Source organism: Gymnoscopelus microlampas (genome assembly GCF_963454915.1).
Source record: "Gymnoscopelus microlampas genome assembly, chromosome: 21".
Classification (NCBI taxonomy): domain Eukaryota; kingdom Metazoa; phylum Chordata; class Actinopteri; order Myctophiformes; family Myctophidae; genus Gymnoscopelus; species Gymnoscopelus microlampas.
In genome coordinates, this window is record NC_139958.1 from 42,339,270 (window position 1) to 42,364,269 (window position 25,000).

At 39.4% G+C, this 25,000-nt stretch overlaps 1 protein-coding gene across 1 annotated transcript in view; it reads left to right on the forward strand.

Annotated features, from left to right (window-relative positions):
• Positions 1-22,519, forward strand: part of trappc13 (trafficking protein particle complex subunit 13) — a 23,648-nt gene extending 1,129 nt beyond the window's left edge. The window contains exons 2-13 of the mRNA XM_084047447.1: positions 704-772; positions 4,963-5,062; positions 5,350-5,434; positions 6,301-6,428; positions 6,898-6,970; positions 8,597-8,641; positions 11,757-11,774; positions 16,442-16,578; positions 18,361-18,559; positions 19,696-19,796; positions 20,344-20,491; positions 21,702-22,519. Of these exons, the coding sequence (XP_083903573.1) occupies positions 704-772; positions 4,963-5,062; positions 5,350-5,434; positions 6,301-6,428; positions 6,898-6,970; positions 8,597-8,641; positions 11,757-11,774; positions 16,442-16,578; positions 18,361-18,559; positions 19,696-19,796; positions 20,344-20,491; positions 21,702-21,809 (1,211 nt within the window). The 3' untranslated portion in view covers positions 21,810-22,519. The remainder of the gene's footprint in view (positions 1-703; positions 773-4,962; positions 5,063-5,349; positions 5,435-6,300; positions 6,429-6,897; positions 6,971-8,596; positions 8,642-11,756; positions 11,775-16,441; positions 16,579-18,360; positions 18,560-19,695; positions 19,797-20,343; positions 20,492-21,701) is intronic.
• Positions 22,520-25,000: the final 2,481 nt, after the last annotated feature.

Genomic DNA, 25,000 nt, shown 5'->3' on the forward strand with positions numbered 1-25,000 from the left:
ATCCCCGGACCGGCAGGAAAAATCTGGGTGGGGAAGTGAATATTCACCACTTCCCCAACACCACTGAAGTGCCCTTGAGCAAGGCACTGAACCCCAACTGCTCCAGTGGAGCTGCGTAGTGGCCAACAGTATAAGACTGTGGTTGTACTAGTCAGCTCCCAGGTTTTAATGTGTCTGTCTGTCTGTGTGTTTCTATGTGCAGGGCGTTGCTGAAAATGAGCACTTGTGCTCAGCTACTACCCTGGGTAAATAAAGAAGAAAAAAAAAAAAAAAAAAAAAAAAATGAGCTATGAGTTATGATGTGTTCGAGGATTGAATGGGTTAAAATTTGATACTAAACTTAAAGCAAGGCATGCTCTCGGGGCTTGTGATTGGGTTCTACTGAGTGAAGCCCCACCCCTCGCTCCCACACCAATACATATTATGAAAATAGAGGATGGCAGGTCTACAAGCTATCTTTGCATGCCACCATTGTACGACGAAGTATAACACATGTTTTAGTTCATTATTAAAAGTTGATTATTCGATTACGACTAGATGAGCAATAGTAAGTTGCCTATTGGTTCTAAATGCCGATATATTTATCGGTTCAGTAAACTCAAATTTGGTGCATAATCTTGGTATAACAATCTGTAATAAAGTAACGTGTTCTGTGTGTGTGTGTGTGTGTGTGTGTGTGTGTGTGTGTGTGTGTCGTTTACAGTGATGCGGCTGACCAAACCCACTCTGTTCACGAACATGCCAGTGACATGTGAAGACCGCGACCTGCCGGGTAAGACTGGACATGATTAGGGCTGTCATGGATCATGGCATTTTACCGTTAATTCTCATACAAATAATTGCGATAAACAATTTCAAGGTAGGGTAAGTGATATTGTTTGGTGAAAACAAAAGGTTTTTGTTAAAAGGTTAAAGCACTATATTCTGATAGTAATCATTGCTATAGAGTGTTTGTTCAGTAACAGGAGTCTTCCTGTCTCTCCAGCTCTTTATTAAACAGTACATGCATTTTCAGGTAGGTGACAATATTTCAGCCAATCAGGAGAGAGTGCCCATTTATCAGCTTCATTTTTATAGTGTTCCAGCTCCTTGTTGTTCAGCTCATTTCTCTGTGTCATCACTTACAATTTCACTTGCTTAATCTGTATCCTCCTGACTGAGTTCTCTATCCTGATTGGATAAAATTGTCATTCCAACCTGAAAATGCATTTTATGTTTAATAAAGAGCTGGAGAGACATGGAGACTCCTGTTACTGAACAAACACTCTATAGCAATGAGTACTGTCAGAATATAGAGCTATTTAACACTTATTTTAACCATTGATTGCTGGAACATATTATTTGAACATTCAAGTCAACTTACATATTTTAAGGCAAAATATGTAAGTTGACTTGAATATTTATCTTTGTATCTTCAAAAACATAATTAGTTTATTGTCTCCGCCAGAGGTGGAGAGTATGTTTTCATTCCCGTCCCGCTGTGTGTCCCCCCCCTAGCCAAGCTAACATTGGTCAAGCTTCACGTGACACGTGACAATATGTTGTCACCAATGCTTTTGATTGGCTAGCGAGACGCATGACGAAATAAAATCCTATAAATAGGTGTGTCACTTCAAAAAGCCATTTATGTTTTTTGAAGTGAGGTAAATTGGTCAAGCTAACATTGGTCAAGTGACACGTGACAATATGTAATATAAATGGGTAAGACAGGATTAATCAGGAACAGTACTGGCGGAGACCTGTGCTCCGAGGAGCACATTTTCTAGTTTGTTTATTTATTTGCAATGTGTTCTCAACAAAATCAAAGGTTTTCAAATCGATTTGGACAAAAATTATAGGCCAAAAGTGAAGCATCCTGTTATAGCGCCACCATGAGGCCAATTTGAACACAACGAAATGAGGTGGAGGTTCTTCCTTGGCCGACTGGGAGTGTGTGCGTGCAAAGTTTCACGCTAAATCTGTCCAGCGGTGCTCGAGATTAGCTGCTCACAGACAAACCACTCTATATACAGTATATTCTCTGTCGGTTGTAAACCTTGTATGTCCAAAACTGTCACTTTTCAGGAAACAAGGAACCTGTGTGCCTGTGGATCCAATTTAGTTATAATTTAGTCACAAGCTCTCGTTAATACTTTTTATTGGAACTCACAGACACACAAGTTTTTCTTTTTTTTAAATCCCATTAGGACCAGGAACGTATCTGTGTGTCATTTTTAGATTTATTTGGCAATAAAAAAAATAGCAGATATACAAGCTCATAGCGCGGCACTCTGTGCCGCGCTATGAGCTTGTAGATCTGCTATTTGTTTTTTTTTATTGTGAACATTTGTGCAAATCTTTGAATATATTTATAGAATATTATTCTATAAACATTTTTTTTAAATAACTTTTATGTTGCTATGTCAATGGTGCTCCAACTTTTCCATGTCAAGGACCCCCAAAATGATATGTATTTGGCCGCGGACCCCCCATCTCAAAATATGTTGTTCCAGGGACCCTCGGTGCCGCGCTATGAGCTTGTATATCTGCTATTTTTGAATAGCCAAATAAATCTAAAATGACACAGATGCGTTCCCGGCTTTAATGTGTTAAAAACGCAAAAATAGAAATGTTTTTGCTACTTTTGTGCACCGTTGCACGTAGAAGTGAGGCGTTCATTTACGAAAAAAAAACCTAAACATTTGAAATATGGAGATAAGAGGTTTCTGCCCGACGGCAACGACATGTGAAGTGTTTTGAGACATAACTGGTTGTGATTCGGCTCTATAATGGAATTGAATTGAGTCGAGTTTGCGTCTGGATAATCAACTTTAATGTTATCAAACTGTGGCTTCCGCCCCGGCTTTCCGCATGACATTTTATGATGCCGCGCGGCGCGCGCCACTGGCAGTGTTGCCAGATTTTGCGAGAGAAACAAGTGGCCAGCTCTACAAAAACATGCCTGTATATACATCAGCTATTTGAAAATAGCAGATCTACAAGCTTGTGAGCTTTTAGATTTGCTTTTTTTTTATAATCTTGAAAACAAATAATAATGTTGAATGTATTTGAAACATTTTAAATACATATATTATATATATCTTAGGGAAAATATTTTCAGATGGGGGTCCGCAGACAAATACATTTTCATTTCGGGGTGACACAAAAATGTTTGAGCATCACTGGATTAGGAAGCAGGCCCAAATAAGCAACTGCGCTTTAGAAACAAGCCCAAAAAATTGTTTTGGCAATACTGACCACTGGTATGACATTAACTTTGTTCAGGTCCCATTTTTAACAGTTATTTATTCAGGGGAGTTTAGCTGAGAGCCTTTCATTCTGGCTGCAGCAGTAGTAATTCACCCTTTTTTCGTTGTTGCCCAGTCTCTACGGTTAGATAGCAGTTCTCAAAGTTTTGCTGGAAAAGTTTGATGTGCTTGATTAAGCAACAGACCCCCATAACTCTGAGAGAGTACAAATGGAACCAAATGGACCCGTCCATTTGTACACGCCTAGAGTTACAGACCTTTTTAAGGGTCCATTTAGTTACTTTGACCACTGCGCCACCCGTGGTTCTTATTAACTTTTAATCATTTAGCGGTACCCCCTCAACTTACAGTGATGGAATGAAAACCTCCATCCAAATTTGTTGGAGGTAATAAATATTGTAATATAACAACTTCTCTGTTGTGCCAAGAAAATAATAGTTTCTCACCGGTTACATGTCGCCCTTCCGACATGTCGCCTTTCCAACGTTAACTAACCCTATACCTAACCCTAACCCTAACCCTAACCGCACGCGGAAGCCACTAGTCGGAGTAGTGAGATGTCGGAATGCAGACGTTACCCCTTTCTCACCACCTTCAACCAAAGTGTTAATGTTCTGTTTATCTTTTGTTAAACAATGGATTTGAAAGAAATATTATCAGGGCCATTATCTGCATTATGTTTTGGTTGCAGAAATGAGGCACCAGATTAGCTCGATTAGATTAGCCTTCATCATATGACCTTTGATTATGTTAGATCCAGCTCCCAAATTTAGATGCAGGGGCCTGACAGGAATTTATGGTGTTAGTTTTAACCAGAGGTGGACAAAGAACTCAACCCCAGTATCAAAAGTATACAGTAGATATACTCCTGGACAAATATTACTCAACAAGGCAAAGTTGCTCAATATAATTACTTTTACTTGAGTTAAAGTACTGGAGTACTTGCTTTAATAGTACGGATTGATTAACCACTTAATTGTTCCTGCCAGGCCGAATGGCCAAGACTATGTTTTGCACCCTGTCCGTCCGTCCAAAGCCGAACCTCTGCCCTGCATTTTTCAGATTGGCCTGTTATAGCGCCACCAGGAGGCCGTTTTTTGCACAACACATTTTTTTATATTACTCCTACACATTGTCCAAACATCACAGAAATCAGTACACAGTCCATCTCTATAGTCATTTGATCAACACGGATCTGTCCAATTTTCCATATTCCATCGTGATTGGCTACGATTGGCTTCCAAAGTTTGCAGGATTTGTTGGTTTTGAACAAAATGCCTCAAATCGTAAACTTTTGCACGCACATTCCCACTAAGCCGAGGAAGATATGCCACCTTTTAACCTTGGCCTGTTATAGCGCCACCAGCAGGTCTAATTTAGAAAAACACATTTTTGGTCAAAATGTTCCAGAATGGAACATTTTTGTTCCATTCTGGTCAAACAGAGTCAGGGTTTCGGATATTGTGCATTCTGGCTCACTGGAAGCACGCTGCTACACCAGTGGGTCTCAAAGTGTGGTCCAGGGACCCTCATGGCTCCGTAAGGGGGTTCCAAATGGCCCCTTTACGGGTGTGTAACCCGAGAGTTACGGGTCCATTTGGTTCCATTTGTTCCATTTGTCTCAGGCTTCCATTGAAAATGATAGCCTGTAGCTTTGCATCGGCCAGTGTGAACGCAGCCTTAGCATGTGGCGTATGTTTGTGTGTGTTCACAGGGGATGTTTTTGATCGACTCATGAAGGAGGACCCGTCCACTATCAAAGGAGCTGAATCGCTAATGCTGGGAGAGATGCTAACTTTACCTCAGAACTTTGGGTAATAAAAAGACCAAATGACCATCTTCTTTTTGTTCAAAGGAGTGAATATACAGCAAATTTGAATAACAAGAGGCCCATACCTGGCCTTAACCAATGGCATATAAAGTTTATATTCTATAAATGTATCAGATTAGTTTCAGCATTGGTTTTACGTTGGTGTTCTCTATGGTCAAAACGGCAATAACAAACATGTATTCATTATTAATTATTAATTATGATTTATTTAATAATATTTGTCAAGTTCAATCACATGATACATAATCTCAAACAATGTGTTTTCAACAGAAATATTTTCCTTGGCGAGACCTTCTCCAGTTACATCAGCGTTCACAATGACAGCATCCAGATAGTGAAGGACATTCTCGTAAAGGTACTGCACTTGTTCTGTTGGCTCCCAGTGACATGTAACCCTTTAACGCATCTGTCATTTTAAGATGTCTCTGGCTATTCAAAAATAGCAGATATACAAGCTCATAGCGCGGCACTCAAGATCTGCTATTTATTTTCGTGAAAATGTGTGCAAATCTTTGAATATATATTTTTGAAAGTGATTTTTTTTTTTACTTTTTAACATTTTTAACTCAGAAGCAAACTAATGTTTGCTTCTGGCGGGGTCCCTGGAACAGAATATTTTGAGATGGGGGTCCGCGGCCAAATACATATAATTTTGGGTGGTCCTTGACATGAAAAGGTTTTAGAACCATTGATATTATAGCAACATAAGTTATTAAAAAAAAAATGATTCAGAAGACATTTGTAGAATCCCCAGAAGAAAAGATTTGAGTTACAAATGTTCACTTTAAAAATATATATATTCAAAGATTTGCAGACATATTCACGATTTTTTTTCTGGCTGAAGTGGTTAATGTATGTTTTGTAATAATAATCAAAATCTACAAAAAGTAACTAAAGTTTTCAAATAGTAGTGGAGTAAAAACTACAATATTTGTCTTTGAGGTGTAGTGGAGCAGAAGTAAAAGTATAGAAAATTGGAAATACTCCAGTGAAGTTAAAGTACCCGTCGCATCGCGACGCGTTGTGAACTTGTAGATCTGCTATTTTCAAACATTTTAGTACTTTTACATTTGTATGCAAATACTTTTTTACTTTTACTCAAGTCAATTTTGAATTCCAGACTTTTGCTTGTAACAGAGAACTTCCACATTGCAGTATTGATACTTTTACTTAAGTAAAACGTTTGAGTACTTTTTTCCACCACTGTTTGTCTGTTTGTAGGCTGACCTCCAGACCAGCTCCCAGAGGCTGAACCTCTCAGCGTCTAACTCCACCGTCACGGAGCTGAAGCCAGAGAGCTGCATCGACGACGTCATCCACCACGAAGTCAAAGAGATCGGAACTCATATGTGTGTCTTTATGGTCAACATGTAGACAAATTATACATAATATCATCACCTGTCCAAAACTGTTACTTTTAAGGAAATGGGGGGAAAAATAACCTGTGTTCCAATGGATCCAATGTAGTTATTATTTAGTCACAAGCGCTTGTTAATACTGAATGTTTATAAGACAGACTTTTACTTTAAAAAATATATTATTGTCGTGAATGAAAAATAGCAGATCTTCAAGCTCGCAACACGTCACAGTGTGATGGGTTGTAGACTTGTAGATTGGCTATTTTTGCTACATGTGTGCGACCCTGTTGTATGACAAAGTAGAGCATTAATTTACCCCAAAAAACATAAAATGCTGTATGAGGTTAGTGGTTACTACCTGACTTTTTACACACAGGGTGAAAGAATGAATGATATATTACAGAATAATTCTTTGCTATGCTGAACTTGTTTTTCTCTCTCTCTCTTTTCTCAACTTTAGCTTAGTGTGTGCAGTCAGTTATACAACCCAGTACGGGGAGAAACTCTATTTCCGAAAATTCTTCAAATTTCAGGTGAGTTATGCTTGAACTATCTCCTCAGATGATAAACGACGATCCGAAACTTATTTTGATGAATAAAACGTTATTGAACCAATCGGGTAGAGTAAAGGCCAATTTATGCGTCTTGTGATGAAAGTATCAGAACAACAAAGAATGTGTCGCGGATTGTAGTCGCGTACCTATGCCGAAAGCATCAGTGTCATTTTTAGATTTCTTCCGCTATTCAAAAATAGCAGATATACAAGCTCATAGTGCGGCACCGAGTGCCGCACTATGAGCTTGTAGATCTGCTATTTTTTAAACGTCTTGAAAATTTTAGCAAATCTTTGAATATATATATATTTAAAAGTGAACATTTGTAACTCTAATTTTTGCTTCTGGGGGGTCCCTGGAACAACATATTTTGAGATGGGAGGTCGGCGGACAAATACATATCATTTTGGGTGTCTTGACATGAAAAAATGTTTAATGTAGAATCCCCCAGAAGCAAAGATTTGAGTTACAAATGTTTGCTTTAAAAAATATATATTCAAAGATTTGCACAAACTTTCAAGATTTTTCAAAAATAGCAGATCTACGTGCTCATAGCACGGCACTGAAGCTTGTAGATATGCTATTTTTGAATAGCCAAAGAAATCCAAATGACAGAGATGCTTTCCCGGTCTTAATGGGCTAATACAACGCTGTGCACTGTGATTGTTTGGGAAGATACACGAGACTACATGCATGCACAGTCTTTATGTTTTGTGGCAACGCTAAGAACGTAGTGAGACATGTCGAACACTTGAATTTCAAAGGCTACCACAACTCCTGAGAGTGTACAAATGGAACCAAATGGACCCGTAAGGGTCCATTTGGTTCCATTTGTACACTCTCGGAGTTACTGACATGTAAGGGTCCATTTGAAACCTCCTCAAGTAACCCAGCGGGTCCCTGGACCTCACTTTGAGAACCACTACAATAAAATGTACTGCATGCAATACTGTATGAACTGTATGGTTGAATGTGTGTTGATCAAAAATTATAATGAAGGCCAAAATGATATACTTTTGTGTTTTGTGTGGTTGGGAGGTGATCTCCCTACTCTTCCATTGAGACATTTACACCCGTGGTGTCTGGTTAGGACACCAACTGGTGGACGAGTAGCACTGCATTAAACTCATAAGTGCAAATGCCCCCCCCCCCTCTTGACCCAAGCATGGTTTCCCTCTGGGCTGAGCGGTATAGAAACTCGGTCTCACGTGGGGTTTTGTGTCCCGAGGAAAAGGACACAAAAGTTTACGGACTGAGGCTTTAAAGCATGTGTTGATAGGAGTCTGAGAAATGTCACAAGTCTACAATAGAGCGAAAGCCAATTAGCATAGAAGCTATGGGCTTTGTGCCGCCCGGAGAGACACTGCACTCTCAGTGTGAGAAAGGATTCCCAAACTTCACGTCGTAGACAGTTGGTTGAAAGAGTAGCAGTTCAGAACTACTTCATTACATTTTACTCTCTCAGTTTCTTGTCTTTTGATGGGATTTCTAATGTTAGTAATACATTACTAGACGCTGTGTATTTTTATTTAAATCTTTTGCTTTTGAATGGAGGAACACAGTGAGAAACCAACAGCGTTCAGTTTGCAATCTATTTTCAATCAGGTTTTGAAGCCGCTGGATGTAAAAACCAAGTTCTACAATGCAGAGGTAAGCTTTTTTTTCAAAGTGTGTTATGTCTATGTTAGGAACTGTGTATTGTGAAGTATGGCTGGCAACAGTGGTGGAAGAGGTACTTTTTACTCAGGCAATAGTCAGTGTTGCAATGCTGAATTGGAACGTGGTTGCGCGTGTCTTTTAATGACGTGACGCGCACGCCGCTTAACACCTACACGACAGGTCACACAATGGACAATTGATATGCATCTAGGCTCATTCCTATGTTAACTAAGACCTGAAGCCGATTCAACATGTCTCCTAAATCCCAACAGTTTTCTGAAAAACGTATGTTTCTATATCAGTGGTGCTCAAATCTTTTTCATGTCAAGGACGCCCAAAATTATATGTATTTGGCCACGGACCCCCATCTCAAAATATTTTGTTCCAGGAACCCCCTAGAAGCAAAGATTTGAGTTAAAAATGTTTGCTTTAAAAATATATATATTCAAAGATTTGCACACATTTTCACGATTTTTCAAGGGTTAGGGTTAGGGTTAGGCTCATAGCGCGGCACTCGGTGCCGCGCTATGAGCTTGTATATCTGCCATTTTTGAAAAGCCAAAGTGTAAAATAATGTTTTTTAGCTCAAATCTAAAAATGACACAGATGCGTTCCATGTCTTAATGGGTTAATGTACCTGGTGTGAGTCGGGAGCCTTTGTAAACTTTGTTGGGGTGCGAATTTAAAGTCGTTTTAAATCTATGCGTGTGCCTGCGCGTGCTCCTGGTCAAATAGGTTCCTGCACGGCATGCAAGGCCGTCCCATGAGCAATGCACCCCTGGTAATGGTATCAATACCACACGATTACCCTGTAAAGGCCTGTATTAAAAAAATGTACCTGAGTGAAAGTACGAAAGTAATGCCATCAAAATATAATGACGGTACCAAATTCAATCAAATTTGACGCATTGTGAACTTGTTCATCGGCTATTTTTGAACAGCCGAAGTATAAAATGGCGCTTAATCATGTTTTATATTAATACTCTAAATCTGCGAAGTAACTAGTAACTAAAGCCGCCACGTAATTGTAGTGGAGTAAAACGTTCAATATTTGCCTTTGAAGTTTAAAGTAGGGTAAAAAAAAGAGAACCTCAAAATTGTACTTAAGTACAGTGCTTGAGTAAATGTACTGTACTAGTTACTTTCCACCACTGGCTGTCAACAGTTGATTTGTTTGTACCCTCATCTCTCACCATGGCTTTCTGCCTGTTAAAACTTTTATTTTATTAGTTTATTTATAATAATTGTCATTGCACCATTACATCAGTGGTTCTCAAACAATTTAAAATTAATATATCTTTTGCTGCTGATACCCATCTGAAATATTTTGGTCCAAGACCCCCATTTAAGATTTGTGTTGTTAAAATGTTTAAAAAATATTAAAAAAAAAACATTTGTTTCAAGATTTTTTTATTTTAATTTTAATAACAGATCTACAAGCTCACAACGCGACGTGTTGTGTGTAGATTCTGACACTATGTTAAAGGAGTAGTTCACCCAAAAAAACACTTATTTTCTATCAATTACACACCCCATGAAGCATTGAATTCATGAAGATTTTTTTGTTTTTGTCGCATTCCTGAGCCAATAATTTGATGACCGGGTGTATTCATCAAATTATTGGCTCAGGAATGCGACAAAAAACTAAAAATCTCCATGAATTCAAGGCTTCATGGGGTGTGTAATTGATAGAAAACAAGTCATTTTCTGGGTGAACTACTCCTTTAACTAATTTTGATGGGGACCTTGGGGGTCCCTGGACCCCACTTTGAGAACCACTGCATCACATAACATGCCTCATGACATATTCACATTCTGTGGTTGGAAACGTTTTCCAAATGCTAATATAGAGAGTAGTATGAGACACATGTCCTGTAAAAACCTTGTATGTCTAGCAACAAAAAAATATATTTCCCTTTGTTTTACACAGTTTATATAACATCACTGTCGGGTGGAAACCTTGTATGTCCAAAAGGGTTAATTTTCAGGAAATTAAAAAAATGTAAGTACAAAAGTATTGGTATCAAAATGTACTTAAAGCACCAAAAGTAAAAGTACTAAAATGTTTGAAAATAGACGATCTGCAAGCTCACAACGCATCGCGAGCTTGTAGATTGTCTATTTTCAAATAGCCTAGGTATAAAATAGGACTAAAGTGGTTAATGTATGTTAACTCATTCCCTGCCAAAAACGTAATTATTTCCAAATACCAATACTGCCAAGAACGTAAAAAACGTAATTAAAATGTTTCCCAAAAAATATTTTGGGGGGGGGGGGGGGATTTTACCCACAGACCCAGGAGATATCATTTTTTCGAAGATCTAGACTCTTATCCACTTCCTTGTTAACTTATTACTTAAAAAATCTCTGCTCCTGTGTACTTTTATTTTGTGAAAAATCCCTGGCAGTGGGCAAACGCAGCCAGAAATAAGTCTAGCAGTGAATGAGATAAAATGTAAAGATATTTTAAAATATATATTTTGTGAACGGAAGTGCCAGTTTCCTCTCTCGGACTTCTGGGAGTGTAGTTCCAGACCCTATATAGCATTCGGAGATAGTGGAATAGTTGTCTGGCTACGCCAGACTACGCTCCCTTCGTCCAGTCTATGGTTGTCACTCCCCACTCTCTCCCTGTTTCCTGTTGCTTGTAACTATCAATAGGAAAGAAAGGCCTGAAAAAACGAATTAAGAATTAGAAATAGATTGTGATGTAACACATTGTGAGTTGTAGAATATCTGTGGGTTATCTTTGCTACTTTGGTGCGACACTGTCACGCCTCAGACGTATAGAATATTGCATTAATTTATGAAAAAAATATAAGAAGATGAAAAATGGAAATACAAGGTTTCTTCTGTCCAACAGCGTTGAATGTAATATAACAGTTGTTCTACACAGTGAGAGCGTTGGCATCTTTTCAATCACCACAGTTGGAGACGCAAGGTTTTTCCAAGGCAAATAAATTGAGCTTTTATCCCCATTTTGTTTTTCATTTGCATACCTGCAGCATTTTGTATTGTAATGCAAGTTATTCATTCATGGTCATTTGTCTTTGGCATGTAACTTCATTCACGTTTATGATGTCTTGTATTTTATTTTCTCCATTAGAGTGACCTCAGTTCAGTGGTAATTGTTTGGTTTTTTTTCTCTGTTCTCATTCGCTGAACATTAATTAGCTTCAATTAATCTCCACGCAGCAGCGTTTTGTCTTTTCTCTGGGGCCGCTAAGAAGGAGCAAAAGTAGGGGGGGGAATATGTGGAAAATAATTTTAATACGTTATATATATTCATGAAAAACACTAGTAACTCCTGTATTAGCGTCCCTATTCTGGCGCAAACATGAGGCTTGAATAGCAGATCTACAAGCTCACAACGCGATCTGTTGTGAGCTTGTAGATTAGCTGTCCCATGCGTGTGTTTCCAATGAGTCTTAAAACTGGTCAACATGGAGTTTGACGATCAATTTCCACCATATTTAGCTTTTGCTCTTTCTTTGAATGCTTCTGCACTCTTTTTGCTAACTCATTTCACACAGCAGGGCTAACGGTCTAATTCACTGTTTAATTACTGGACTCTTTTTGGGCTTGCTGCTAAATTGCAGAGGGCTGGGATGATTGCATTGATCAAACACTGGGGGAACTTGGCTGGTTTGTGTTACGATTATTGTTGTTGGGATTATTATTATTATTACCATCATTATTATTATTCCAATGTGAATGAAGGTACTCAAATTTCAACTTAATCGTCCTGCCGGAATTTTGTTAAAGGACAATTTCACCCATTGTCAACCTATCTTAAATTTTCATAACTCCATCTCGAGTCCACCGCAGCTAAAAACCCATATGATATATGACGTTCATAATGACAGAAACCTGGCCACGGTGTTTTTTTGTCCCAAATGGCCCGCCGTAGTGTTTACAAGCGGCTTTGATGAAATCACGGGTGAAATCTCATCTCGCGAGACTTCCGGAGCATCTAACAAACACCGTGGAGAGTTTTCTGTCATTATGAAAGTCAGATATCACCAAAAAAAAGCTACATTTCCACAACGAGGTATGTTATAAAAGACTCGGGATGGAGTTATGAAAATGTTCTACTGTACCACTCGTCCTAGGACATAATAACGTCACTTAAAGGTAAGGAAAAGGCGAGTCCAGGAATTCTCCTTTAATAATTGGCCCTCACTAATGCTCACTATAAGATGAGGTGCCATTTCTGTCTACTCATTCTTTCTCATTGGAGGGCTGTGGACAGTTCAGAAACCTGCCTGCCAGTGACATCATTGGTAGGCAGGTTTGGTCATTTCAAACAAGATTTCAAACCTTATGTATGTATTTATTTATTATTGCTGCAAGAACAATGGTTTCTATTTCAGCGTGCTAACTTTCCAGGAAGAGAGAGTCTGTCGTTTCTTTTAGCTCAGAAACCCCATCGATGACGTCATTGGTAGCCGGGTTTCTGAACTGTCCACATACCACCAATGAGACACATACCCAGTAGACAGAAATGGTGCCATCTTATAATGAGCGTTGAGGCCAATTATATAAGGTTGAAAATGGGTGAAGTGCTCCTTTAACATTTTTCGCGACGTCATCAATGAGGTGCTCCAATCATTTGACATGGTTTCTTAAAGGATGAACGTAGAGTCAAACACCTGGCAAGTCAAACAAGCAGAACTTAAAAAATATAATGTATGTATATATTATAGTTATTTTGTCTCAGATTTGACGTTTGGGTGTAAGGTTTATGGGACGGAGGAGCTATAAGTTCTATGATGATTGTTTTTAACATGAATTAACCCCGGTCAGAATATTGGTCTGTGGTTCCTCTGCAGGCATGAACTAATCTTTGCTTCTTACTCATTACTGGCTACTAGAGGTTGCACTGAGAATTACAGCAGGCTATTCAGTTGACAGAACCTTCCAGAAACCTGAAACTTTACAAAACCTGTGAAGTTCTGTGAAATGTTGTTTGTTTACGTTTCCATAATCAGGTATGTTATAAAAATAAGTCAAGATATTAGATATGCTATGTGTTGCCATTTTAGAAATAAATGAACAACAAGTAAGTTATATGTTCTCGGTTGCGAGAACCAGTGGTGGACAAAGTACCTACTCAATGTTTTTCCTTAAGTAACAGCATCAATACCACAATGTAGGAATACTTTGTCACAAGTAAAAGTCCAGTATTCAAAATTGACTTGAGTAAAAGTACAAAAGAATTCGTAGTGTTCAAAATTAATAAAAAAATCATTTGAAAATAGCAGATCTACAAGCTCACAACGAGCTTGGGCTCGTAGATCGGCTATTTTCAAATAGCCAAAGTTTAAATGGGGTGGAAGTGGTTAATGTACGTCTTGTAATATTAATTCAAATCTACAAAGTAACTAGTAACTAAAGTTTTCAAATAATTGTAGAGGAGTAAAAGTACAATATTTGCCTCTGAGATGTAGTGGAGTAGAAGTAAAAGTACTGAAAATTTGAAATACTCCAGTAAATGCACTTAGTTACTGTCCACCACTGTAGATAACTAGCTAATGTTGAGTAGACTACAGTTTAGATAGCATCTAAAAGTTTGCTCCGTCTGAATATGATTAGCCTGGTAAACCCCTCCCTCCGGAAATCTCATTTGCATTTGATTTCAATCAAATACAAATGAGATTTCCGGAGGGAGGGGTTTACCAGGCTAGAATATGATTGGACAAGACACACATGGTCATGTTCCATGAGAGGCCTCGCTCGCAAGAAATTATTTGTTTAACTGTAAACATTTAATCAATCCGGGAACCCGTCTCTCTGTCATTTTAGAATTCTTTGGCTATTCAAAAATAGCAGATATACAAGCTCATAGCGCGGCACCGAGTGCCGCACTATGAGCTTGTAGATCTGAACATTTTGAAAAATCATGAACATTTGTGCAAATATTTGAATTTTTCTTTCTTTTAAGCGGACATTTGTAACTCAAATCTTTGCTTCTGGGGGGTCCCTGGAACTAAATATTTGACAACTGTTCACTTTAAAACATATATATTCCAAGATGTGCACACATTTTCACGATTTTTCAAAAACTCGGTGCCGCGCTATGAGCTTGTATATCTGCTATTTTTGAATAGCCAAAGCAATCTTAAAATGACACAAATGATGCTTTCCCGGTCTTAAAGAGTTAAATACAATTTTAAATGCGACTAGTTGGCGTTGCATGGATTACTGATGAGGACAAAAGTCAATAAATCATAATAATAATAATAGTTAGTGCAACCCCTACTGTATACCATGTTGGTCAGCACTGTACTAACTGCACTGTAACCCTGAAGATACACTGAGCACCGTTTATGAGGTTTGTAAAGTTGGTTTTAAGTGGTATTCCTTTGTTAAAATAAGTGTTAAATAGCTCTATATTCTGATAGCAATCATTGCTATAGAGTGTTTGTTCAGTAACAGGGTCTCCTTAGCTCTGGTCCATAGCGTTAGAAGGAGTTCTCCGTAACGCTATGGGACTTTCGAGCCTTTGTGCTCGCACCACAGGCTGCGTAGCCTCTTGTCTTGTTGAAAGCCTACTCTACGTGGGAACATTCTGAGCCCCCCTCCTCACGTCTAAAATACACTTTTTGACCAGAAAAGAAAATATTTCACCGGAAGGAAAAATATCGTCAATAGAAAAAATCCATTGACCACATCTGTAGAGGGTGCAGTGGAGTAACCAATTTATTTTTTCCTTTGGCCAAAAAGTCTATTTTAGACGTGAGGTGGGGGTTTCAGAGTGAGTAGGCTTTCAACTCCATTAAAACGTCTTTGTTTTGGTGAGTAGCGAAAGTATATTTTACATTTTTACTACAGACGAGAGGCTGCGCAGCCTGCGCTACCTCGGGTGTGAGGGGAAAGGATCGAAAGTACCGTAGCGTTAAGGAGAACTCCTTCTAACGCTATGGACCAGAGCTAGGGTCTCCTCCCCATCTCTCCAGCTCTTTAGTGAACAGAAAATACATTCTCAGGTACACCAGTTCCGTCCAATAAGAAGAGAGAACCCATTTATCGACTTACATGTTATAGTGGTCCAGTTCCAATTTTGTCAGCTTGTTTTACATGTTTCATCTCTTCCAATTTCAATTGTTTATCCTGTGTCCTATTATGCTGTTCTCTCTCCTGATTGGAGGAAATTGGTATGCAGATCGGAAAATGTTTATTAAAGAGCTGGAGATATGGGGTGACCCCCGTTACTGAACGAACACTCCTTAGCAATGATTACTATCAGAATCAGTGTTTATTTTGACAGCACATTTGGATTTAGTTTTAGTCATAGTATTTTGAATAAAATTCCATTTAGTTTTAGTCATTTGAAATGTTTTAGCTTTTGTCTAGTTTTAGTCGACTAAATTTACAGTTGATTTAGTCAACTAAAATGTGTTTTGCCGGTGCCTTGATGCCGCCGTAATGGCCGATTTCACACTTGGTTGCGCTCTGAAAAGAGCCGATCTACAAGCCCATAACGCGTCGCGTAGGACGAACATTTTTCGTCATAGTTTTAGTCGACGAAATCAACACTGATCAGAATATAGAGCTTTTTAAAAATATATCACTTACACTACCTTTAATTCCCTGAATCTCAACTTCACTTGTGATCCTTTAACTCTTAATTCTTACACGTTATGAAGAGTACATTCATTCATACTTGTTGCAGTTTACTACTAGTGAATAATTAAAGTCAATGCGCGACCTTGTAGGTTGTTGTTGTTGTTAGTTAGCGGTTAGCAGCTAGCTAACGTTGCGGCGTTGGCACGTTGTGGTCCATTGCAGACAGACGAGGTGTTCCTGGAGGCTCAGATCCAGAACATCACCACCTCTCCCATGTTCATGGAGAAGGTCTCTCTGGAGCCTTCCATCATGTACAACGTCACCGAGCTCAACACGGTGGCATCCACTGGACAAGAAGGGTAACTACAAGCATGGGCTTAATAATGAGTGTGTTAGATGTGTCCGGTAACCGTCTTCCATGCCGACATCTCGCCACTCCGACTAGTGGCTTCCGCGTGCGGTTAGGGTTAGGGTGAGGGTTAGGTATAGGGTTCGTTAACGTCGGAAAGGCGACATGTCGGAAAGCCGCCATGTAACCGATGTGTCCTGACTTCGTGTCACCAGGCTTTCCACCGCAGAGGAAAGCCTGGTATTCCAAACAGGTCCGTCTAATCTGGTTTAGAAGAAAAAAAGAATTCCGGTTGGTGTCGGCATTGTTTTTGTTCCCCACATAATGCGAATCAATTAGTTTTGTCTCGCTAGTCGCGCCACGAGTAAGAATAAAAAACGGACAAGCCAAACGATTATTATACCAAACAAAACGATTATACCAAACTTAACACATTTTAAACTAGGGGAATGTTTTTGGAGGTGCACGGCGCCCAAGGTTCCGGTCGTGACTTCCGGGCCCGCCTGATGACGTTATTTATAAGTTATTTCCTCTCCGAACTGATCAGACACACGAAATTGGTAATGATCCCAGGCCAGGTGTGTCCAGAGCATTGGCACACCTAAAATCCAACACACCCATTATTCATTTGATTAGCTGCAGCTGTGTTGTTGCTTCACCGTGTACCATTAGTCCAGTGATTATGCAGTCTGCCATGTTCTTACCCTGCTGTAGTTTTTAACCTGAAGTGGATAACAAACTACAAAATCAGCCTAGGGTTTTATGACCCTTTAAGGTCCGTACACACTGGGATCATTATTTTGTGAGATCAATTTGCATTCATTTAAACTGCTGTTTTTGTTATGAGCACATCCACACAGAACGCAAAAAGAACTTGGCGATAAAGCCATATTTATTTTTCGAAATGAGGTCGATTTTTCACCGTGGATGAAATCATCCACCTGTATGTGTCACGGTGCCCACAGGCGGAACAAGGTAGGACCCAAATGCAGGACACAACAAGGTGGTGAACGGGAAATAAGGTCTTTACTTTGGTCAAAACAGAGAAAGAACAGAACCCTCAAACACAGAGGGAAGCTAGGTGAGGACACGGTAGAGGCACACAACGTAAACAGGTAATATCACCGAACAAAAGGCACCGGCTGGAATGGCTTAATAAAAGCACGAAAGTCATTAGCCACAAGGGCCGCCAGCCGGGCGTACCGCGGGCTTCAAAGGCTCAGACAGGGAACAGAGTTAGTGAAGAGAGGGGGGGTGGGGCCGAAGGAGCGGCAGCGCCCGACATGTGACAGTATGAATGAGGCATCACCACATACATTTTTTGATGTGAAACGATAGCGTCCCTTTTTTTTCACATCGATCCTGCCGTGTAAGTTAACGTCTAAATTAAATCCAATTTAGACGTTAAGCCAATTAATTGGCAAACTTCGTCCTACTCCTCCCGTTCACTTCTCCCGACTATGAGCATCGGTTTAGGTGCTCGGTAAAGCCCACTGACGCCAAACACCTCATAGGTGCGAGAACAGCGGAAATAAGTTGGGACATATTTCAAATAAATATGCAGTATAGATTGCGTGCGTGAAAGCAGATATGTACGTGATGTTTAGAATGTTATCATCATTATTTGCAGGTGTGTAAACTCATTTAGAAGGCATTTTGTAGAATCGGCCTCGCCTCTTAAATGGTTTGAAAACCACCTCAGGCGGGCGGGTTTCCTTCTATAGTGCGAGTGTTTCGCCGTTTCTCATGGTTGTCTTCTTTGTCCTGTGTGACGCTGTCTCCCCCCTGTCAGAATGTCCACGTTCGGTAAGATGTCCTACCTGCAGCCCATGGACACGCGGCAGTACCTGTACTGCCTCAAACCCAAGCCCGAGTTTGCGGAGAAGGCCGGGGTGATCAAGGGAGTGACGGTGATCGGCAAGCTGGACATCGTCTGGAAGACCAACCTGGGGGAAAGAGGCAGGCTGCAGACCAGTCAGCTACAGAGAATGGTATTTATTCATTTCTTCATCACTTTTTTTTTTGTAAATAAAATGTTATCTGTATGGTTGAGTATGTTTACCCATTAAGACCGGAAACGTGTGTCATTTTTAGATTTCTTTGGCTATTCAAAAATTGCAGATCTACAAGCTCGTAGCGCGGCACTGAGTGTCGTGCCACAAGCTTGTAGATCTGCTATTTCTAAGGGGTCCTTGCCTGAAAAACGTTGAAGACCCCTGCTATACAGTATACGCATAAAACAAGCATGTACAGTGTGTACATGAGGTTAAGCATAAGGTGTGAAAGTGGTAACACATTGGTACAGCATAGCAGCATGTATGTGTCTGATTAGACATATGGTGCAAAAAAAAATCCCACATAGGGCAGAAACTTCACAGGTAAATATCCACATGGCAGGCCCACAGGGAACGTAAAGTCCGCAAAGAGGAACATAATCGTTGCTGTCGGGTGGAAACCTTGTAATGTCCAAAACCGTTCTTTTTTTATTATATTATTATTTTTAAAACATTTTAAAACAGCGAAAATATAAGATCTACAAAACATTTTAAAATATCAGATCTACAAGCACATAACGCCTCGCACCTTAAGGCGTTGTGAGCTTGTAGATCGGCTATTTTCACTATTTTTGTGCAACACTCTTGATGATTCTGAAGGTCAAAAAACGTTTATAAACGTTTTTGAGAATTTAGCTATTGCCTGCCAAAACATTTTTGGCAAAAGAAATAATTTAAAAAAAAAAAAATCTAAAATTATTCTTTATTTTTTCGTTTTTTCCGCTTTTCCGTTCGTCACAAAGAACCAGGAGATAACATTTTCCAAAAAGTTGCTGCTCCATTCACTTCAATGTTAAAAAACGAACGGACAAAAAAATAACATTTTTTTCAAAGTTTAAACTTAGAAAAGTCTGGCAGTCTGTGAAGGTAAAAAAAAACAACAGTAACTCTTAAACAGCAGTTTAAGAGTTAATTTACGAAATAACATAAAAATGTGAAACCCGGAGATACAAGGTTTGTGCCTGACAACGGCGATTATCCACACAAAAGCGTCATGTTTTGTCGTGTTTTCATACTGTGTTTTTCAACGCGAGGATATCTGATATCTGAGTGTTGTGGCGTGTGTCCTCCAGGCTCCTGGCTACGGGGACATCAGGCTGTCACTGGAGATGATCCCAGACACCGTCAACCTGGAGGAACCGTTTGACATCACCTGCAAGATCACCAACTGCAGGTCAAACCTTCACTCTTACGGATTTAACCCTTTAAGACCGGGAACGCATCTGTGTCATTTTAAGATTTCATTGGCTATTCAAAAATAACTCGGTGCCGCGCTATGAGCTTGTAGATCTGCTATTTTTGAAAAATTGTATATATTTTTTTTTAAAGCGAACATTTGTAACTCAAATCTTTGCTTCTGGGTATTCTACACATGTCTTCTGAATCCTAACAGTTTTCTGAAACACTTATGTTGCTATAATATCAGTGGTTCTCAAACTTTTTTCATGTCAAGGACCCCCAAAGTGATATGTATTTGGCCGTGGACCCCCATCTCAAAATATTTTGTTCCAGGGACCCTAACAAGCAAAAGATTTGAAAATGTGAAAATTGCGTTAAAAAATATATATTCAAAGAATTGCACAAATCTTCACGATTTTTCAAAAATAGCAGATCTACAAGCTCATAGCGTGGCACTCGGTGCCGCGCTATGAGCTTGTGCCGTGCTATGAGCATATGACTTCCAGCACCTTACCGTATTGTACTGACCTTGTTGTTGACAGTGAGAGAACCATGGACCTGGTTCTGGAGATGTGTAACACCCGGTCCATCCACTGGTGTGGCGTATCGGGCAGACAGCTGGGGAAAGTCGGTCCCAGTGCCTTCCTCTCCCTGCCTCTCAAACTGCTGTCATCTGTCCAGGGGCTGCAGGTTAGAATCCCAACTTTCTGCTTGACACTAGTCATAAATCATTGGCTGTGTTCGGAAGTACAGTACGTACTCTGAAAATCTGCTCTGATTTCGATCTCAATGTTCTCTGAATGTCAGTTATTTTTATGATCAATCAGAGATTAACGTGGCCATGTTCATCTTTTAGAATTAATTTGGTTCGTCCCATGTCTAAACATGATTATTAGCTGTTTCTATTTACCAATTTAGTTATTATGCCAATTGATTCCTCCCCACACACACATTAATATGTGTGCTGTTGCGTCCCCCCTCTGGGAGGACGTAGAGTGTGGCACCCCCATATCTTCAACGTCTGATCCAACCCTACAACCCCTCCCGCTCACTCAGATCAGCTAACACAGGGAAGCTGGCAGAACCTTCGCTAAAACATCCGGGACAGACTCTTCTCCCTTCTGGCTCCCAAACTGTGGATCAAACTCCCCATTGCAGTTCAGAACTGCAGACTCACTCCCAATCTTCCACAATTTTGTTGACGTATCTTTGCTTTACTGGAGTATTTCCAATTTCCATTACTTTTACTTCTACTCCACTACATCTCAGAGGCAAATATTGTGCTTTTACTCCACTACAATTATTTGACAACTTTAGTTTTCTTTGCAGATATAAATTATGACATTATAAAACATACATTAACTCTCTCAGTGCCAGACCCCGAGTTATGCCGAGTTTTTACTGAATACCCTCCCTGCCAGAACGAAAAATCCCGAGTTTTAATTTTTTTTTTGGAAAAAAAGTGTTCAGAACCCAAGATATCATTATCTGAAGATGTGCAGCTCCATCCACTCCTTGTTTGACTTACAACTGAAAAAGGCTGTATCTCGCTTCCTAAGCACTTTTTTTTTACTTTGAAAAAAACAAAAAAAAATCTTGGCACAGTTCGCAATAATTTTTTTATTTAATTGGCACTGAGAGAGTTAAACACTTTAGCCCTATTTTATACCTAGGCTATTTTCAAACAATTGCGCACTTTTACTTTTGGTACTTTAATTGTATTTTCATGCCAATACTTAAGTACTTTTACTCAATTAACATTTTGAACACGGGCCTTTTACTTGTAACAGGGTATTTTTATATTGTGGTATTGCTACTTTTACCTAAGTAAAATATCTGAGTACTTCTTCCACCACTGCTTACTGTTTGTGTGTTTTTGTTTGTATCTTCTCTCTTCCAGAGTATTTCTGGACTCAGGCTCACAGATACGTTTCTGAAGAGAACGTACGAATACGACGACATCGCCCAGGTGTGTGTGGTGTGTCCCTACACCACCCGAGAGAGCTAAAGATCAGTGATGTGAAACCCATCTGGTAGGATGTGCCACAAGTTGACCATCATCAAGGACATATTTATTTTCTTTTTTATCTTTTTTTTTGTTTATTGTTTTCAAAATGACATTATGTTTAAGCCATTCAAACCGGGAACGCATCTGTGTAATTTTTTAGATTTCTTTGGCTATTCAAAATAGCAGATTTACAAGCTCATAGCACGGCACCGAGTGCCACGCTATGAGCTTGTAGATCTGCTATTTTTGAATAGCCAAAGAACTCTAAAATGACAGACACGCGTTCCCGGATTCAATGGCTTAAAGGACCCACTCCTCTAAAAATCATATTTTCCTTTTGGTTAATGTCTTTTCAAAGCTTACCAAAGCATAAATGCAGACAGCAATAAGTACATCTTCAACTTAAATTATTGTAAGAGGATATCAATGTATGAACACATAATTTAAAAGCTTGCATTCTGCACTTTCGTATTCTGTAACAACTGAGAAATGGCCGTGCGCTACTTGTGGCACATTCTATCGGACCCTGAAAATAGGACTTTTCATGAAACCAGGCATTTTACATTTGAATGGACCAACTGCGGATTTCTGCACGTATACCCCGAACTTCTCCCGTGTTTCACACATAATCAACCTTTGTACCTTGTTTTGATGAGCGTGTATATATAAATCTGTTAATGTGCAAAAGCTGAATAAAAGCACTAACTTGATTTCATGGTGATTTGTACAAAAAATGCAATAATCCAGTTTCCAGTAGTGGTCAAAAAAGAATGTATTAGGAACCAATGGAAAATGCCCGTATTTGGTTCCGTGTTGTGTAACGTTTGGGACAATCCTGCAAGCAAAATGGTGCAAAACATTGTGAATGCATTTGTAATATCTCTGGTATATCTCTGATGCTGATAATAATAATATCTCGAATTTATATAGTGCTTTTCTAAGTACCCAAAGACACTTTACATGGAAGAGAAAACGACAAAAGAAAGTTATTTGGAAGAACACAAAGAAAAGACTAAAGGAATACAATCAATAAAAAACAGTGGATCAGGGGTGTGCAGTTAGATGTGGAAAGCAATATTAAAGAGGTGGGTTTTGAGAGTGGTTTTGAAGCATTGGATTCCGTAATGTATCCACAAGTTTCCTAGGGCGTTGTGTGGGCATCGCTTCCTGTCGGTTTGATCCCTGATACCTGATCAAATCGACAGGAAGTGATGCCCACAACACCCTAGGAGACTTGCGGATATAGGGCTGAAGTGGTTAATGTATGTTTTGTAATAATAATCAAATCTAGAAAGTAACTAGTAACTAAAGTGTTCAAATAATTGTAGTGGAGTAAAAGTACAATATTTGCGTCTTGAGATGTAATGGATTAGAAGTAAAAGTATTGAAAATTGGAAATACTCCAGTAAAGTAAAAATACCTAAACATTTTACTTAAGTACAGTACTTAAGTAAATGTACTCAGTTACTTTCCACCACTGCTCCTGAGTGCCCGGTTTGTCTGTTTTTTCTCATGTTTGATCCTGTTTGATCCGTGAGCACCATCGACACTTTAAACTATTGCTACGTTTTTCTTTCTCCTGCGAGCACCTGGTTGTTCTGTTTTTTCTAACTTTCACTCGTAGTTGAGTAATATTTGACCATGAGTATCTGATACTTTGACTCAAGCACTGGAGTTGAGTACATTGTCCGGCACTGATCATAAGACATAAGATGAGACATTTTGTCAAGAAATTAAATTAGAAAGAAACGTTCCAACTAAAGGAAAAGTGAGATGCACATGGAAGACGAACGTATAGGCCGAGAAAACGGTTCAATTGTAAGACATTTATTGACATGTTTTAGACAAAACAAAGCCGCTCTAGCATATTGATTTGCTTCCACGAAGCATCTTGGCTACAAATATCAGATTTCAGAGCATGCAAAATGAACCCTCTGACCCAGTTCTACACTAGTCAATGAGCAAGGAAATAGGCAAAAAAGGGCAATAATGGCATTGACTTAATGTTTGCTATAAAGTGCAATAATAACGTTTCAGGGTTGCAAACATTGTTCTCTACAGTGACAGAAATTCTTGTCGGGAATATAAAGGAGCATTCATTAATTAAAGTGAATTATTCCATCTGTTCAAGGATTTAGACAACGTAAACAATAGTTTCATAGGGGGGGGGGGGAAACATTTACATAATGCATTAAAAAAAATGTTAAGGTAGTGTAAGTGATATTTCTGGTTAAAACAAACAACAGTTGTTTTTGTTAAAAAGTTAAAGCTCTGTATTGTGATAGTAATCCTTGCTATACCGACGTGAAAAAAAAAAGTATTCTCCGTTTACCAAAGAGCTAGAAAGACAGGGGAGACCTCTGTTACTGAACAAACACTCTATAGCTATTACGACTATCACAGCATAGAGCTATTTAACACTTATTTTAACAAAGAATATCACAGCACATTTAAAGGTAACAGTGTGTGTAGTATGCGAGCATTCAGTAGAAACGTTTCTTGCAGTGTTTTGGGAAATTAACCCTTCCCAGTCCCGACTGGATAACACCCATAACCATGAAGTACACGAGCAAGGCGGTATTTTCCGACCTTGACACAACGGCACAAATATAAAACACACGATCCCGTCAAAATGAACCACTTGAACCCTATAGCGTCCCCAATAGGCTCTATGCACAGCAGCCATATTGGAAAGAAAGAAATTGGGCCTCTTCTTACTTCCTTCACAGGTGTTACCAATGATACTAATGAAGGCTCTGTTCCATTCTGGTCAGGGTGCTGATATTGTGCACGTCGGCTCACTGGAAAGAAAAACTCCACTTTGGTTCCCAAATGGCCCCTTATGGTGGGTGCGTAACTCTGAGAGTGTACAAATGCATTTGTACACTCAAGAGTTATGGGGGTCCTTGAAAATAAGACAACCACTGTGCCACACTAAATGGAACAGAGCCTTAATTAGTATTATTGGTAACACCTGTGAAGGAACAACTTGGTGCGTTTCGTCTATGTCAGTGATTCTCAAAGTATGGTCCGACATGGGGGACCCTCAAGGTTCCTTGAGGGGGTTCCAAATGGACCCTTACCAGCAGTGGTGCTCAAAGTGGGGTCCGGAGACCCCCAGGGGTCCTTTGGGGGGGGGGGGGGGGGTCCCCACCAGAAAGTAGTTAACATAGCATCAACAATCATTTGAA